Below are 17,279 nucleotides of genomic sequence, written 5' to 3'. Positions count from 1 at the left end.
GGTCTCCCACATGAGGTTCCAGGACTCCTGTAATTGGGTCATCTTTCACTGCCTTCCCTGGCGCATTAGTACTCGCTGAGTGGCATGAACTGACTTGCATTTTCATTGGATTACTTAGAAATTTTGTTGAGAAAACAGTGGTAGAGAGAAGGATGGAGAGCAGTCAATAGGATGTTTTAGAGTCAGAGTGAAGCATTATGACATGCTACAGCAGTCAAAGACGGTAGCGACGTTTCCAAGAGCATAGAATGTGCAAAGGTATCACAGGTGTAGCTGACACCACCACACATCTTCCTACCCCATACTATTAATCATATTACAAATAGACTCACTCTTGTAGTGGTGTTTTCTACTCTAGGATATGGAATTCCACAGACCAAACTAACAGGTCTTCAATTGAATTGCTCCTGTTTTTATTTTTCTTATTTTATTCTTGCCTTTACTTGAAACACTGAGTAGGATTAAAAAGGAGAATTTATCCCAGTGATTTTTTTTTTTTAATTAGACAGGCAGAGTTAGACAGTGAGAGAGAGACAGAAAGGACTTCCTTCTGTTGGTTCACCCCGCAAATAGTTGCTATGGCTGGTGCACTGCGCCAATCAGAAACTGGGAGCCAGGTGCTTCCTCTTGGTCTCCCACGGGGGTGCAGGCGCCCAAGAACTTGGGCCATCCTCCACTGCCTTCCCGGGCCACAGCAGAAAGCTGGACTGGAAGAGGAGCAACCAGGACTAGAACCTGGAGACTACATGGGATGCCGGCGCCTCAGGCGGAGGATTAGCCAAGTGAGCCATGGCGCCGGCCCCCACCCCCAGTGATTTTTTTTTTTTTAATTTAAAAATCATTGCATTGTGGAACAAAATACATGATTTATATAGTTAATTTAAATGGGATACATCTCCATGATATATGGAATTACAATAACTGAAAGGTAAAAAAGATAACAGTATCCCTTGAAAAATATTTGAAATAGAGTGTCTACAATTCTGCTCTCTTAAATTATAAACATCTCAATAGACAACTCATGTTTCTGCAGCATCATTATTTTATAAGAAGTAAAGAAAAATAAATATTTTGGTTGCTAATATTAAGTCACTTTCCACTTAAAGTAACAAGTAGCGTTCACAGTATTATCAACTGACTATTTTTATTTGCTTGTTTGAAGCTTTTGGAAACATGAACAAATCATCAATGAAATGTTGGAAACCAGTTGAAACACAGTGAAATTCAACCCAGTAAATTAAGACTGCTTTCTCTTCATCCACTTGGGATTTATCAAGAAGTGAACTATGACAATACATCAATTTTTGCTACTGTTTCTACTCTGGGAATGCCTGCCACATTTATGTTCTCCGGAGATAACGTTTAGAAGGACTCCTGTGCCGCAGCAAAGAATTTTAGGTACACGGCTACCGAGGAGCGATGGCAAAATCCTGCATCGTCAAAAACGTGGTTGGATGTGGAATCAGTTTTTCTTACTGGAGGAATATACGGGATCTGATTATCAATATGTAGGCAAGGTAAGTATTACTGAAATGGGAAGTGTTTAAATTCTTTGTATGTCCTACTGAAGCAGGTTGAAGTCCATCATCATGATGATCTTATTGATTCTATTCTTGAATTATCCGTAACACACCATTATTTATGAAACACAGATTCTACTCTGATAAACTATGGAATGAACATAAATGATAAATCCAAAAATACATTGGCTAGAATTAATTCTGTCAAAAACGCATAGAATAAAGAGATGCTAAAAGTTGTAATTTGATAAATTATATTGAAAGTGGTAGAAAATTATTTATCAATATTGCTATTTTCATGATAATATTTGAATTACATATATACATATGTTGATACTGTCATGAAATGCACACACACACATACACAAACACTGGTACTGTTCAATAATGGAGAAATACTTATTTAAAGGGCAGGGCATTGTGGCGCAATATGGTAAGCCACTACTTGCAACATCCACGTCCCATATTGGAGTGCTGGTTCAAGTCTCAGCTGCTTTGCTTCTAATTCAGCTCCGTGCTAATGTGTCTGGGAAGCAGCAGATGATGCTCAAGTACTTGAGTTCCTGCCTCCCAGAAGGAGATTCAGGTGGAATGTCGGGCTGCTGGCTTTGGCCTGGGCCAGCCCTAGCTGTTGTGGTCATTTAGGAAGGGAACTAGTGAATGGAAGATGTCTCTGATTTTTTTCCTCTGTCATCAGGCAGCCTTTCAAATGAATAAATGAGTCTTTAAAAAAGATTGATATTCCACAGAGAGAATAAGAAATCAAGTCATTAAAATAAGAACCAAGGGTAAAAACAGTTCTTATTTATAATAACAGTAATGCCAAATACTTTTTCTTTAATCATAGTATGGATGAGTTTATGTAAAGGAAAAACAAATAAGATTAAGAGGTTAAAAATAGCTTACTTATTGTGACATGACAGAAGATGAGCTTTTATTTTATGAGCTTTTATTTTATGAAAACCTTTTGAGAGAATGAATTTTCATTTAATTTAAAACACTTTGTTATCTTTAGTCATATTCTAATTATTTCAGCACTTCCATACTTGCAAGAAGGAGAAGATGATATCAAAGGTTAAAAATCATACTGGGTAGAAGGAGGGGGCAACCAAAGCAATCTCACCAGGAAACACAAAGCAGCAGACTCAGCACAAGTATCTCTAATTGAATTCCTAAGAACAGAGGGAGCAGGTAGATTTTATGGATGCTGCTAAAGGAAACGTTTGGTTTATGAAACCAACCAAATAAAAATATAGTAGAAATCTAGGCCATAAAACTGAAAGGAGTTTTCTTTTATTTTTCCAGGACAGAACAATTGGTAGATTGATTTGCATCTATTTTTTTTCACCTAGTCTTCCATGAGTATTTAATAAGTGTTGGTAAATTGAGCTATGATTACATCATATATTCTGTTGTGATAGTCAAGCCACTTTTTACTTGCTTTTCCTGTTTTCTTTTCCCTTAGAATATCAATACCCTGAAATCAAGATCTGTACTTCTTATCTCTCCTTGTCTATAACTATTAGAGCTTAAACACTAGCTGACTATGTTAACATGAGTCTTAGTCAATTGAATTCCCTCAGTCACTTGGTGCCACACAGCTCTTGGAGAAAAGTAATCTAAAATTTTAAATCACTGTGAACAAAGCTTGTAGTTAAGATACATGAAAATCACTTGGCTTTAGACGACACATTAGGTACTGAAAACAGTATTTTTATACTTTGCGTTTCTGTGTGGGCGCAGACTGATGAGGTCTTTGCTAATTATATACTGAAGTGATCTTCTGTATATAAAGAGAATAGGAAATGAAAAAAAAAAAAACAACCTGGTGTTAAAATGGAAATGGCATAGAAAATTAATTATTTTGAAAAAAAAATTATGTAGGATCTCTGTCTTTAATGTGCTGTACATTGCTATTTAATGCTATAATTAGTAATCCAATGGTAGTTTTTTCACTTGATGTTGCTATATGGGCAAAATGTTGAAATCTTTACCTAATATATACTAAACTGATCTTCTGTATACAAAGAGAATTGAAAATGAATCTTTACATGAATGGAAGGGGAAAGGGAGCGGGAGGGGGGAGGGTTGCGGGCGGGAGGGAAGTTATGGGAGGGGGGAAGCCATTGTAACCCATAAGCTATACTTTGGAAATTTATATTCATTAAATAAAAGTTTAATAAAAAAATACAAAAAAAAAGATACATGAAAATCCTTAAAATTTCATGGAAACAGTCCATTTTGAAAAATAAGCATAAAAATATTTTCTGCACCAAAACAAACTTATGATTCCATTTCCCAAGACTTTTTGAAGTGCTTTTGCATACTTCTTGATTTATACCTCAAATTTTATTTTTGCTATTGTGTGCTGTAAAAGCTAATCAGGAAATCTTTAAGATAGGTTAAGGACTTTTGGAATGTATCCACCAGTTGCTTTCCATGTAATATGTGCACATCTAACAAGAAAAACAGAATTTTACTAGATACTTACAGCATTCACACCTCCCTGAATCTACTTTTAAAAAATTATTTATTCATTGAGAGAGAGAGAGAGAGATGGAAGGAGGGAACATGAGAGGTAGTGAGAGGGAGAGGGAGGAAGAGGGGGAGGGGGAGGGGAGAGAATGTGAACTCCCATCCACTGGCTCTTTCCTCAAATGCCTACAATGGCTAAGAGCCAGTACTCAATCTACTCTTCCACATAGGTGGCAGGAACCCAATTACTTGAGCCATCACTGCTGACGTTCAGTATCTGCACTGACAAGAAGCTGGAGTCAAGAAGCAGAGCTGAGTATCAGACTCAGGAACTCTGTTGTACAATGTGGGAGTATTAACTCTTTGGCTAAACAGTTAATAGAATCTAATTTGAATGGCCAGTGTGTTGATTTTTTCAAGTCCATTTTGTAGTTTCTGTATTTTTTTATGCCATGACCTGTAAAATAGATATTTAAAGAATTTTTTGCCTGTAACATTGTATTCTACTAATTTCTCATATATATTTATATTGCATTGATTACTTACACCATTAAAGCGTTATTTTATATATAAATGTGCAGGTTTATATATGACAAAAGGCAAGCTCAACATATGTGTGGAATTCAAAAGTTCATGGAAAAATGGAATTAAAAAATAAAATTGATTTAGTGCCAAATTGGGAATCTTTGCATAGCCTTTCATTATTTACATTCTCCTGAGAGATTTTTAAAAGATGTATTGTTATTTATTTGAAAGGCAGAGTTAGAAAGAGAGAGGGGGGAGACAGTGAGAGAATGCTTTCATGTGCCTATTCACTTCCCAAATGGCCTAAGCCAGGAGCCAGGAGCTTCATCCTATCCCCCATGTGGTGCTAGCAGGGGATTGAATCATAAGTGGAGCAACCAGGACTGGAACCAGCACCCATATGGGTGCTGGTATTGCAGGCAATGGCTTACCCCATTACTCCACAATGCCAACCCCTGTTCTGAATTTTTTGAAGATCATTTGTGTAATGAATTTATTTTTTATGTCAAAAAACTTGGTTTTTATTTCCATAATCATTAACTCTTTGAGGTATCCTAGTATAATATTTTAATAAGCATTCATCATATCGAACCTAAGTTGTGGTTAAATTATATTTTCCTCATGAGATATAAAAACTTAAAATCTCCCACATATTCCCTCCAAAATTATCTATAATGTATTTATTACATAATCATACTTACTTTCAGAAATGTCTGTCTCACTTTTTAGTTTCTTTAAAAAAGGCAATGATATTGATGCTGCTTGTTTTAAGGTCTCCAGGTTGGTTTATACATAGGAGGAATATGTGCTTTAAAATAGCCAGACGGAAACAGAGAGACCAACATCTCACTGTGGTGGGTAATATTTTGGGAGCTCCGAATAGCAAATGAATGAATTACACTGATGGGATGTTCACAACGCAAGAAAAAACGTGTATAGAAAGGAAGAAAGATTAGAAAAATACCCAGCGTCAACTAGATCATATAAAGAATAGCTGTGTGGATTTTCTGAGAGAAAACCCACCGCTGCTCATGAGGTCAGAGCAGAGAAAAGCTAAGGTAAAGCAAATATCTGAAGATCTGAAGACCTAGGATGCAAAACTGTGTCTGCCACTATTTCTCTTTCAAGTTAGCAAACTTATTATGGCTTTCCTTTTTAATCTATGAAATCAAACAGCATGATAGTCTTCAAAAAGAGGCCATGGAAATATGTGTTATGAAAAAAACTATGCTTGGATTTCAAAAGATTTTTGTATAAAAATCAATTCATCTTTTAAGTCCATTTTTATGAACTTTTCAAAAAACTCTCATCTGTCTGTGTATTTAAAATATTATTATGTTATGAATGCAAAATAGGTTGTATTTTGAATCTTATGTGGAAAAATATAAAACTAAATGGGTGTTTATGTGTGCATGTGTGTGTGTGTATGTGAGAGAGAGAGAGATGGAATGAGAGAGAGAGAGAATATCAATGAATTATTTAGGTCCTATGCCCAGTGATGAAGTTTCATTGCCAAGATGCCTTTATTTCATTACAAAACAAAGTCAAACATAATGAACTCAAAGTTTTTCTTCAATTCTCAATGACTAAGAAGCATATTCCTCTAAATCACCCAAGCACAGAGATTCTAAAAGAAGGTAGTTTATATATAGTTTTTTTTTTCTTTTCAGTGAGCTAATCATAACACTGACCTTTCAGAAATTTCCTATATACAGGAATTTAAGAAGTGTAATGAAAAACACATACATAGGACTTTCCTATTTGTTCATCTTCTAAAGAAAGGGTTTCAGAAATTAAACTAACTTCCTTCCTTCCTTCCTTCCTTCCTTCCTTCCTTCCTTCCCTCTTCCTACTTTCCTTCCTTCCTTTCTTCTTTTCTTTTCTTTCTTTCTTTCTTTCTTTCTTTCTTTCTTTCTTTCTTTCTTTCTTTCTTTCTTTCTTTCTTTCTTCTTCCTTCCTTCTCTTCTCTTCTCTTCTCTTCTCTTTTTTCTTTCCCTCCCTCACTCCCTGCCTCCCTTCCTCCCTTCCTCCCTTCCTTCCTTCCTCCCTCCCTTTATTTTTCCTTCTTTCTTTCACCATAATCAGTTGTGATTTATCCTTGAGATTCAAGTATGGTTCAACATATATAAATCAACAGATGTGATATGCCATATTAACAGAGTGAAGGGTAGTACATCTGATCATCTCAATGTAGACATAAAAATCCTTTGGGAAAATTAAGCATCATTTTGTGATAGAAAGCTAGCAATAAATTAAATATAGAGGAAATGCCCTTCAAGTTAATATGACTGACATGTGAAAATCCAATAGCTAATGTTACTTTCATTCATTAAATTTGAAAGCTTTCACTCTAAGATCACAAATAAGGCAAGGATGCCCTTTCTCACCGTTTGTTTTCAACATAGTTCTAGATCTAGCCAGATTCGTTAGAATAGAAAAGGAAATAAAAAAAGGATTCAAATAGCAGAGAAGAAAAACTGCTTCTACTTGCTGATGACATGATCTTATATGTAGAAAATCTATAATACACAAAAAAGTTAGAACTCATTAAGGAATTGAGTGAAGGTGTAGGTTAAAAAGTCAGCATGCAAAAATCAGTAGGATTTCTTTACACTAGCAGAACAATCTCATAAATAAAAAAGAAAGCAATCACATTCACAATAATGTTTTTACAATAAAATTGCAAGGAGTGATTTTTTTTTTTAATAAATGTATTCATTTGAGAATCAGAGTTACACAGAGAGAAAAGGAGTGGCAGAGAGACAGAGAGAGGTCTTCCATCCGCTGATTCACTCCCCAATTGGCCGCAACGCTGAAGGAGCCAGGAGTTTCTTCCAGATCTCCCACAAGTGTGCAGGGGCCAACGGACCTGGGCCATCTTCCACTGCTTTCCAGGCCATAGCAGAGAGCTGGATCAGAAGTGGAGCAGCCAGGATTCAAACTGGCACCCATATGGGAAACTGCATGCGGCAGTTTTACCAGCTAAGCCACAGCACCAGCCCTGTTAGGAGTAAATTTAACCAAGTAGCTTACAGTTCTATATTCTGAAAATTTATAAAACTGATAAATTATAGGTGACATGGATAAATGAAAATATATTCATGGGTTAAAAGAATTAATATTGAAAGAATATCCTTACTATCTATATTAATCTACAAATTAAAATAAATCTGTATAAAATTTCCAGTCATTTTCATAGAAATTGAAATGCAATCTTAACATCTTTAATATGACCACAAAATACCTCAAATATTCCAAACAATCTTGTGCAAAAAGAACAAAGCTGGAGGAATCACACTTCTTGACTTCAAAGATATAATAATCAAAACAGCATAATATTGGCATAAAAACAAACACACTGACCTGTGGAATCATATAAACAACCCAGAAGTAAACCCATATATTCATGATGAATTGTTTCTCAACAAAGTTGAATAGAGAAAAGATAGTTACTTCAATAATTTGTGCTGGGAAAACTGGATATCCACAAGCAGAAAAATGAAATTGGCCCACTTTTAAACCACTAACAAAAATCAACCCAAAATGAACTAAAGATTTAAATAAAAGTCCTGAAATTACAAAACAACCAGAAGGCAACATAAGGAAAATGCTGTAAGATGTTGGTTTGGGAAAAACTTTTTTGTTCTGACCCTGAAAAAAACAGGCAACAAAAGCCAAAGTTAACTATTGGGATTGCATCAACATAAAAATGTTATGCACACAGCTAAACAATTAAGAGTGAAGAGACAATTGGCTGGCGCCATGGCTTAACAGGCTAATCCTCCACCTTGCAGCGCCGGCACACCGGGTTCTAGTCCCGGTTGGGGCGCCAGACTCTATCCCGGTGACCCCTCTTCCAGGCCAGCTCTCTGCTATGGCCCGGGAAGGCAGTGGAGGATGGCCCAAGTCCTTGGGCCCTGTACCCACAAGAGAGACCAGGAGAAGCACCTGGCTCCTGGCTTCAGATCAGCTAGATGCGCTGGCCGCAGCGGCCATTGGAGGGTGAACCAACGGCAAAAAGGAAGACCTTTCCCTCTGTCTCTCTCTCTCTATCCACTCTGCCTGTCAAAAAAAAAAAAAAAAAAAAAAAAAAAAAAAAAAAAAAAAAAAAAGAGTGAAAGGACAAGGCACCAACAGGGAAAATATGAATGAATTACACTGATGGGATGTTCACAACGCAAGAAAAAACGTGTATAGAAAGGAAGAAAGATTAGAAAAATACCCAGCGTCAACTAGATCATATAAAGAATAGTTGAGCTCATAGATATAAAGTAGGATGACGGTTACTAGAGGGTGAAGGAAAGGACCAAATGGAGAAATGGGTGATATTTGTGGCCAGCGCTGTGGCGTAGCGGGTAAGGCCGCCATCAGCTGTGCCGGCATATCATTTGGGTGCCAGTTCGAGTCCCAGCTGCCCACTTCTGATCCAGCTCTCTGCTATGGCCTGGGAGACCTGGAGGAAGCTCCTGGCTCTGAGCTTCAGATCAGCACAGCTCTGACCGGCCGTTGTGGCCATCTGGGGAGGGGACCAGCAGATGGAAGACTTTGTCTCTCTCTCTCTCTGCCTCTCTCTCTCTCTCTCTCTCGGTGTAACTCTGACTTTCAAATAAATTTAAAAAATTTAAAAAATAAAGGGTGATATTAATCAAAGAATACAAAGGTTTACTTGGACTGGAAGAATAAACTTTTGTGATCTATTACACTGAATGGTAAATACAATAATTAATCATGCATTATGTATTTTTAAATGACTTAAATAATCTTAATTGCTTTATCACAAAGAAGTCTAATTTGTGGGATCGGCACTTGGTGTGGCAGGTGGAGCTGCCACCTGTAGTGCTGGTGTTGGCATCCCATGTCAGGGCTGGTTCAAGTCCCAGGTCCTCCACTTATCCAGCTCCCTGCTAGTGCACCTGGAAAGGCAGCAGAGAATGGCCCAAGTGCTTGAGTGCCTGAATCCATAAAACCTAGTAGTGGTTTCTACTAGCTTCCTAGAGGAAGCTGCTGGTTTCTGGCTTCAGTCTGGTGCAGCTCTGGCCATTGCAGCTATTTAAGGAGTGAACCAGTGAATGGAAAAATCTCTCTCCCACTTTCTGTCTCTCCCTCTCTCTCTCTCTCTACCTTTCAAATAAAAAGAAAACAAATCTTTAAAAAATAGAAAAAGATAAGTTTGTGAGCTGATGTAAACATGTATCAAAATATTACATTGTATCCAATAAATATGCAATTATTATTTGTCAACTAAAAATAAAATTTAGGGTTGGATGTTGTGGCACAATGGGTTAAGCCACCACTTGTGATACCAGCATCCCATTTCAGAGTACTATTTTGCTTTCAAAACAATTCTCTGCTAATGCAATGGGGAAACAGAAAATGAGGGCTTGGGTGCTTAAGTCCCTGCCTTCCAGGTCAGTGACCTGGATGGAGTTTCTGGCTCCTGGCTTCACCTGGTCCAGCCCTAGCTGTTGGAGACATTTGGGAATAAACCAACAGATGCAAGATCTCTAAGTCTCTCTCCCTCTCTCTCCGTCATTCTGTCTTTCAAATAAACAAATATAAAATCTTTTAAAAATAAAATAAAAATTTAAAAAGCCAAGATAAATGACATTCAGTATGAGATATCCATGTATAAATAGTGACCACAATCATCCTCTTTTTTAATTTTCTTTTTTTAACTTTTATTTAATAGATATAAATTTCCAAAGTACAACTTTTTGATTATAGCGGCTTTTTCCCCCATAATCTTCCTCCCACCCCCAACACCATCCCATCTCCCACTCCCTCTCCCATCCCATTCACATCAAGATTCATTTTCAATTATCTTTATATACAGTAGATCAATTTAGTATATACTAAGTAAAGATTTCAACAGTTTGCACCCACAGAGAAACACAAAGTATAAAGTACTGTTTGAGAAACCTGTTGAAGTGAAATGGACACCATGAGAAACAATGACTTGATCAGCCCTTGTCCTGACTATCGAGGAACAACTCACTACTTTATTCCTTTCAGTATTTTTTTGTTCTACCTAATACCATTGGTCGAACTCTTTGATTAACACACAATTATCCTTAGCTGTTTAAATTTAACTGAAAAGTGATCCCTGTTAAATATTTCCTTTTTAAAAACATTTTAGTTAAGTTTGAAGGAATAATACAAGCAGTTTCCATAAACCACTCACCTCACTTTTCCTCTTAACTCCCATGTTATTCTTTTTTTAAAAGATTTATTATTTTTTATTTTTTGAAAGAGTTACACAGAGAGAGAAGGAGAGGCAGACAGAGAGGTCATCCATCTGCTGGTTTACTCCCTCAATGGCCACAATAGCCTGAACTGAGGTGATCCTAAGCCAGGATGAGGAACTTCTTCCAGGTCTCCCAGCCGGGATTTGAACCGGCGCCCACATGGGATGCTGGCACTGCAGGCCGCAGCTTGATCACTACACCACCGTGTCGGCCCCTCATTTTGTTCTTTCTGGTAATAGTTACTACATATGTTTCCTATACTCTTCTCCAAAATTAGTTACATAACATGTCATCTAACATTGGGGTAATCCAAGCATGTGTGTTGTAAGTTGACTTTAGGACCTTCAGACAGCAACAACTCGCCAACACTCCACATATTCACTCCACTCCATCTCCCAATGCCTACTCTAGGAATTCCTGGGAAGTCCGTCTTTCTCCACTGTTCTTTTCTCCCCTTGAGATAACCTAGAGATGTTAAGTTTTCTCACTTTTTCTTCCCCCCTAAAGATTGATTTTCTTCATATTCATCTCCTGTGTTTACTGCTTTCCTGACTCTTCCACAAAGCATCTTTTTCCTGTTCTTCAGTTACTTGCTTAGTATCTTTTAAAATGTACTTCTCCCTTGAATTTATTTACATCAGGACATGTTTTAGATGAGAGCTAAGTATGAATTTGCTTTCTAAAACATATTCTTTAGAACTAGTTAGGCCAGTGATTTCAGATCTGTTGACACTTGGAAGTAGATGGAAAATGACTTTGATAATAATGAAAAAGACAGGGCTGGTGCTGTCGCGTAGCTGGTAAAGCTGCTGCCCACCGTGTCCGCATCCCATATGGGCTCTGGTTCAAGTCCCAGCTGCTCCACTTCAAATCAGCTCTCCACTATGGCCTAGGAAAGCAGTGGAAGATGGCCCAAGTCCTTGGGCCCCTGCACCCATATGAGAGATGTGCAAGAAGCTCCTGGCTCCTGGCTTCGGATAGGCGAAGCTCCAGCTGTTGTGGCCAATTGGGGAGTGAACCAGCTGATGGAATCTCTCTCTCTCTCTCTCTCTCTCTCTCTCTCTGTTTCTCCTTCTCTCTCCGTGTAACTGTGACTTTCAAATAAATAAATAAACAAAAGTTACATTGTGTTTTAATTCTTAAAAAAAAAGAAAAGAAAAAAAGACTCAAAAATTTTCTTTGCCAACTTAAAGTTTGGATTATCTTGCCTATTTGAAGATTTTCAAATTAAAATAATACATTTAGATTTACAGTTTATCCAATTTTTAAAGATTTATTTATTTATTTGAAAGACAGAGTTACAGAGAGATAGAGAGAGATCTTCCATCTGCTGGTTCACTCCCCAGATGGCTGAAATGGCCAGAGCTGAGCTGATCCAAAGCCAGGAGCCCGGAGCTTCTTTCAGGTCTTCCACAAGGATGCAGGCTCTCAACAGTTGGGCCATCTTCACTGCTTTCCCAGGCCACAGCAGAGAGCTGGATCTGAACCGGAGCAACATGGACTCAGACTGGCATCCATAAGGGATGCTGGCACTGCAGACCAGGGCTTTAACCCACCTCACCACAGTGCCGGCCCCCTCCAATAATATTTAAACATTAAACTCACTAAATTTTGTAAAACTCTATTCGTCTAATAATGAACATTATATGAAAATTAAATCAATGGCTTTCAGCTAAAACTCAGGAGAAAACTCTGTAAATGAAAAATGTGTTAAATCTCATAAATTTGCTCTGAAGAAAGTATCTTAATAACAGGTGCATGTGTAATGGCCATGGAGCATGGGGATTTATTATTGTTATGAATGTCTACCAAAGTGTACATTGATTTTCTGGGAAACGATATATATAATTATATATTCAATTATTTTGTCCCCATTGTTCTTCTCATCAAATAAAAAGGGGATTAAAATTATTGAGCCAGCTCATAACTCTCTCAAACTTGATATTTATTTATGCATTTAAATTCTCAGTTACATGATATGAAAACATAAACAGGAAGGAGCACTTTAAAAAATTCAATCACTCACTTAACAGTTAATTTTCTATGTCATTTTTATTAAGCAATATTATTCAATCTTAATGTTTTATTTTTTGATGATGATGATGATGATGATGATAATGATGTAACTGTGTTCCATGTCTCCTGGTAATTTTAACTGCAAGTTAAACAAACCATGCAATTTCCATGTGGGATAAGCTGTCCTTTGCAATGTCCTTATTTCATATTGAAGTGACATTTGCATTCCCAAATGCTCTGCTTTGGGTCTAGCTTTCTCCTAAAGCATCCTGGAAGGTAGCTGATAATGAATCAAACACTTGGGTCTCTGATTTTTTGGAGACATGGACTGAGTTCCTGGCTCCTGGCTTAACCTGACCCAGACCTGGCTTCTGCAGCCATGTGGGGAGTAGATCAGTAGATGGAAAACTCTCTCTCTCTCTCTCTCTCTCTCTCTTTCTCCCTCTTTCTTTTTCTGTCACTTAGCATTATACACCGATGAAAATAAATTAAAAATAAACATTAAAAAATAATCCTAATCCACAACTCACAGAAGGTATTTTATGAAAATTTCAGATCCATTTTTAGTAGTATACTTTATAAAGTAAATTTTTTACATTTATAGGTTATAAAAATTTTACTTAGATCTTTAAGTTCAAATACTGGGTCCCAATCTCAAATTAGAATTATATTATCAAATAGGAATTTGAACTATTAAAAAATGTCCTCTCACATCAGATTTTCTAAAGCAACTGTTTTTTTTTTTTTAAATTTGGGATAATGTTTAGTTTAAATTTTATCACTGAATTTGTCAAAGTGGTATTTCAAATACCACATCAAAGCTCCAAATTGGGTCCAGCACTATGGCATAGCAGATAAAGCTGCCGCCTGCAGTGCCAGTTCAAGTACCGGCTGCTCCACTTCTGATACAGCTCTCTGCTATGGCCTGGGAAAGCAGTAGAAGATGGCCCAAGTGCTTGGGCTCTTACACCCATGTGGGAGACCCAGAAGAAGCTCCTGGTTCCTGGCTTTGGATAGGCTCAGCTCTGGACTTTGTGACCATTTGGGGAGTGAACCAGAGGATGGAAGACATCTCTCTCTCTGTCTCTGTCTCTGTCTCTGTCTCTCTCTCTCTCTCTCTGCATGTGCCTCTCTGTAATTCTGCCTTTCAAATAAATAAATAAATCTTAAAAATAATATTAAAGCTCCAGATTTTTTGACAGCTAAACAAAAGTTTTTCATTTATTTCTTTGACAGGCAGGATGACAGAAAGAGGGAGAAGGAGAGAGAGAGAGAGAGAGAGAGAGAGAGAGAGAGAGAGATTGAGAAAATCTTTCGTCCACTGGTTTATTCCCCAGTAGCTGCAGCAGCCAGGTTTGGGTCAGGTTAAGCCAGGAGCCGGGAACTCCATCCTGGTCTCCCTCATGGGTGGTATGAGAGCAAGGACGTCATAGGCCATCATACACTGTCTTCCCATGCACATTAGCAGGAAGTTGGATCAGAAGTAGAGTAGCCGGAACTCGAACTGGCACTCTGATATGGGACGCTGGGGTCACAAGCAGCGGTTTAACTGGCTGCACCACATTAGCCCCTCTTGACACTTTTCTGTCACTATTTAAAAGCAACCAAACAGAATGCAGTTACAAATCATGAATGGGCTGAGTTTCTAAGCTTATGATAGTTGAGCTTCTAAAGGAATACACAAGATCTACAAAGTAGAAATCAAGGATATGTCTTTAAGTTTAGTCCTAGTGGTAGAGAACATCAAAGGAGGAGATGTTTTGGGGGATATGGGGATAGGAAACTAAGATATTTCTAGAGACCAAAGGAGAAAAAAAATCTCAAAACAACTGATTTCTCTTGTTTTGTATGCTAAAAACTCATCAATATGGCCAGTATCCCACATGGGCACCAGTTCAAGTCCCAGCTATCTCCATTTATTTATTTGAGAGCCACAGAGACACAGATAGAAATATCAGCTGGTTCACTCCCCAAATGCCCACAACAGATAGATCTGTGTCAAGACTAACGCAGGATCTCAGAATTCAATCTGGGTCTCCCACGTGGCTGACAGGAACTCAGAGACTCAAGCCATCACTTGATGCTTCACAGGGTACCCATTTTTACAAAGCTGGACTCAGAAGTGGAATTGGCATTTAAATCCAGGCACTCTGATATGGAATGTGGGTACCACAAGTGATATCGTGCCACTCGGCTACATATTATTAAGCATATTATTAGGAAGATAAATTTAATGAGGAGAAAGTAATATTTTGAAATGATGAGCTATAGGTATGATATAATGTGGATAGGAAGAGGATGTGGCTGTGAACATCAGGTGAGCTTGATTTAATTCATGAGGAGTTGGAAGTGTCTATATTTAGCTTGTAGAATCAGGATACAAAATGTGTTCTCATTTCAATCACCAACAAATTAAAGCAATGAGGAAAAAAAAAGACTTCCCATCACTAACATTTAATACTATTCTGGAAACAAAGTCCTAGTGTAAACACTACCACACATAATTTCATGAGAATTAAATGAGATTTATAATTTCCAAAATTATGAATGCATCCTGATAATGCTATTCTTTTTTTAAAAAAATATTTATTTATTTATTTGAAAGTCAAAGTTACACAGAGAAGGAGAGGCAGAAAGAGAGAGAGGTCTTCCATCCACTGAATCACTCTGCAGATGGCTGCAACAGCCAGAGCTGAGCCAATCTGAAGCCAGGAGCCAGGAGCTTCTTCCAGGTCTCCCATATGGGTTCAGAGGCCCAAGGACTTGGGCTATCCTCCACTGCTTTCCCAAGCCACAGCAGAGAGCTAGATTGGAAGTGGAGCAGCCGAGTCTCGAACTGGGGCCCATATGGGGTGCTGGCATTGCAGGAGGCTTCTTAACCCACTACGCCACAGTACCAGGGCCCCAATAATGCTATATTTAAAGTTTAGTTTACTTGTGATTTTACTTCATAATCCAAAAACCCCATAAAGTATTTTTTACTATTGTCTCTTATTAGCAAGTAAAAAATATGGATGTTCTCATGTCCTAGGTAAGTTTTCTAACAGAAAAATTCTAATAAGTTGTTGAGAGTCTAACTCAGAAGGTATGACTCCACACAGTGGACTAATTCAATACTATACCTCATTTTGCACCATTATTAATCATAATATTTTTATTGCTATTAATACTATATGGACATTACCTCGTAAAGAAATTATGTTCTTTTGTTTTAAAGATTTTATTTATTTATTTGAGAGGTAGAGTTACAGACAGTGAGAGGGAGAGACAGAGAGAAAGGTCTTCCTTCCATTGGTTTACTCCTCAGATGTCTGCAACAGCCAGAGCTGTGCAGATCCGAAGCCATGAGCGAGGTGGTTCTTCCCAGTCTCCCATGCGGGTGCAGGGGCCCGAGCACTTGTCCATCTTCTACTGCTTTCCCAGGCCATAGCAGAGAGCTGGATTGGAAGAGGGGCAGACAGGACTAGAACTGGCACCCATATGGGATGCTGGCGCCACAGGCGGAGAATTAACCTACTTCGCCATGGCACCCGCCCTAACAATTATGGTCTTATTTAAGCATTGCAATGATGAGTAAATTACCTACATTTTTTTTCTGAATGATATTAGTGCAATAACTAGGACCTTGTATAGATAATAGACACATTTTTTCTACTTCATAGAAAATTCCAATTAATTTTTAGGTTTTTGTTGTTGTTGTTGTTGTTGGTTTTGGTTTTTTTGTTTTTTGTTTGTTTGTTTGTTTGTTTTGACAGGCTAGAGTGGACAGTGAGAGAGAGAGACAGAGAGAAAAGTCTTCCTTTTTGCCGTTGGTTCACCCTCCAATGGCCGCCGCTGGCGCGCTGTGGCCTGCGCACCGCGCTGATCCGAAGCCAGGAGCCAGGTGCTTATCCTGGTCTCCCATGGGGTGCAGGGCCCAAGCACTTGGGCCATCCTCCACTGCACTCCCTGGCCACAGCAGAGAGCTGGCCTGGAAGAGGGGCAACCGGGACAGAATCTGGCACCCTGACCAGGACTAGAACCCGGTGTGCCGGCGCCGCAAGGCGGAGGATTAGCCTATTAAGCAATTTTTAGTTTTTATATTTTTATTGCTTAATTTGTATTTTGAAAAACAATGAGTGCACTGTTTAGAAACTTTTAAAGGCAAATAAGATACACAGTTCAGACTACAATTCCAACTGCACTCCATGGGAAACCATAGTTCTCTAGCTAAAAGTCGTATGCATATACTATTTTTGAATATGATTCAAGATACATCCCATAACTATGTAAATGTGTGTATGATCTTGATTTTACAATATACAATATCCTTTTTGCAGAATTATTTAATTTCCATAATTTTTTTTTGTTAGAAAATATAATTTAAGGGGCTGGCATTGTGGCACATCAATTTAAGCTGCCACCTATTATGCAGGCACCTGTCCCAGCTGCTCCACTTGACATCCTGCTGCCTGCTAATGGGCCTAGGAAAGCAGGTGCAGAGGCACCTGCACCCATG

At 38.1% G+C, this 17,279-nt stretch overlaps 1 protein-coding gene across 2 annotated transcripts in view; it reads left to right on the top strand.

Moving 5' to 3' along the window:
* The first annotated feature begins 1,286 nt into the window (after positions 1–1,286).
* The window catches only part of LOC133774145 (cadherin-10), a 99,437-nt gene continuing 83,444 nt past the window's right edge, over positions 1,287–17,279 (top strand). For both annotated transcript variants that reach the window (XM_062211766.1, XM_062211765.1), the window contains exon 1: positions 1,287–1,517. In XM_062211766.1, the coding sequence (XP_062067750.1) occupies positions 1,287–1,517 (231 nt within the window). The remainder of the gene's footprint in view (positions 1,518–17,279) is intronic.

This window comes from Lepus europaeus, chromosome 15 (assembly GCF_033115175.1).
Source record: "Lepus europaeus isolate LE1 chromosome 15, mLepTim1.pri, whole genome shotgun sequence".
In the NCBI taxonomy this organism is placed as follows: Eukaryota; Metazoa; Chordata; class Mammalia; order Lagomorpha; family Leporidae; genus Lepus; species Lepus europaeus.
This window is presented reverse-complemented; position numbering and strand designations above follow the sequence as displayed.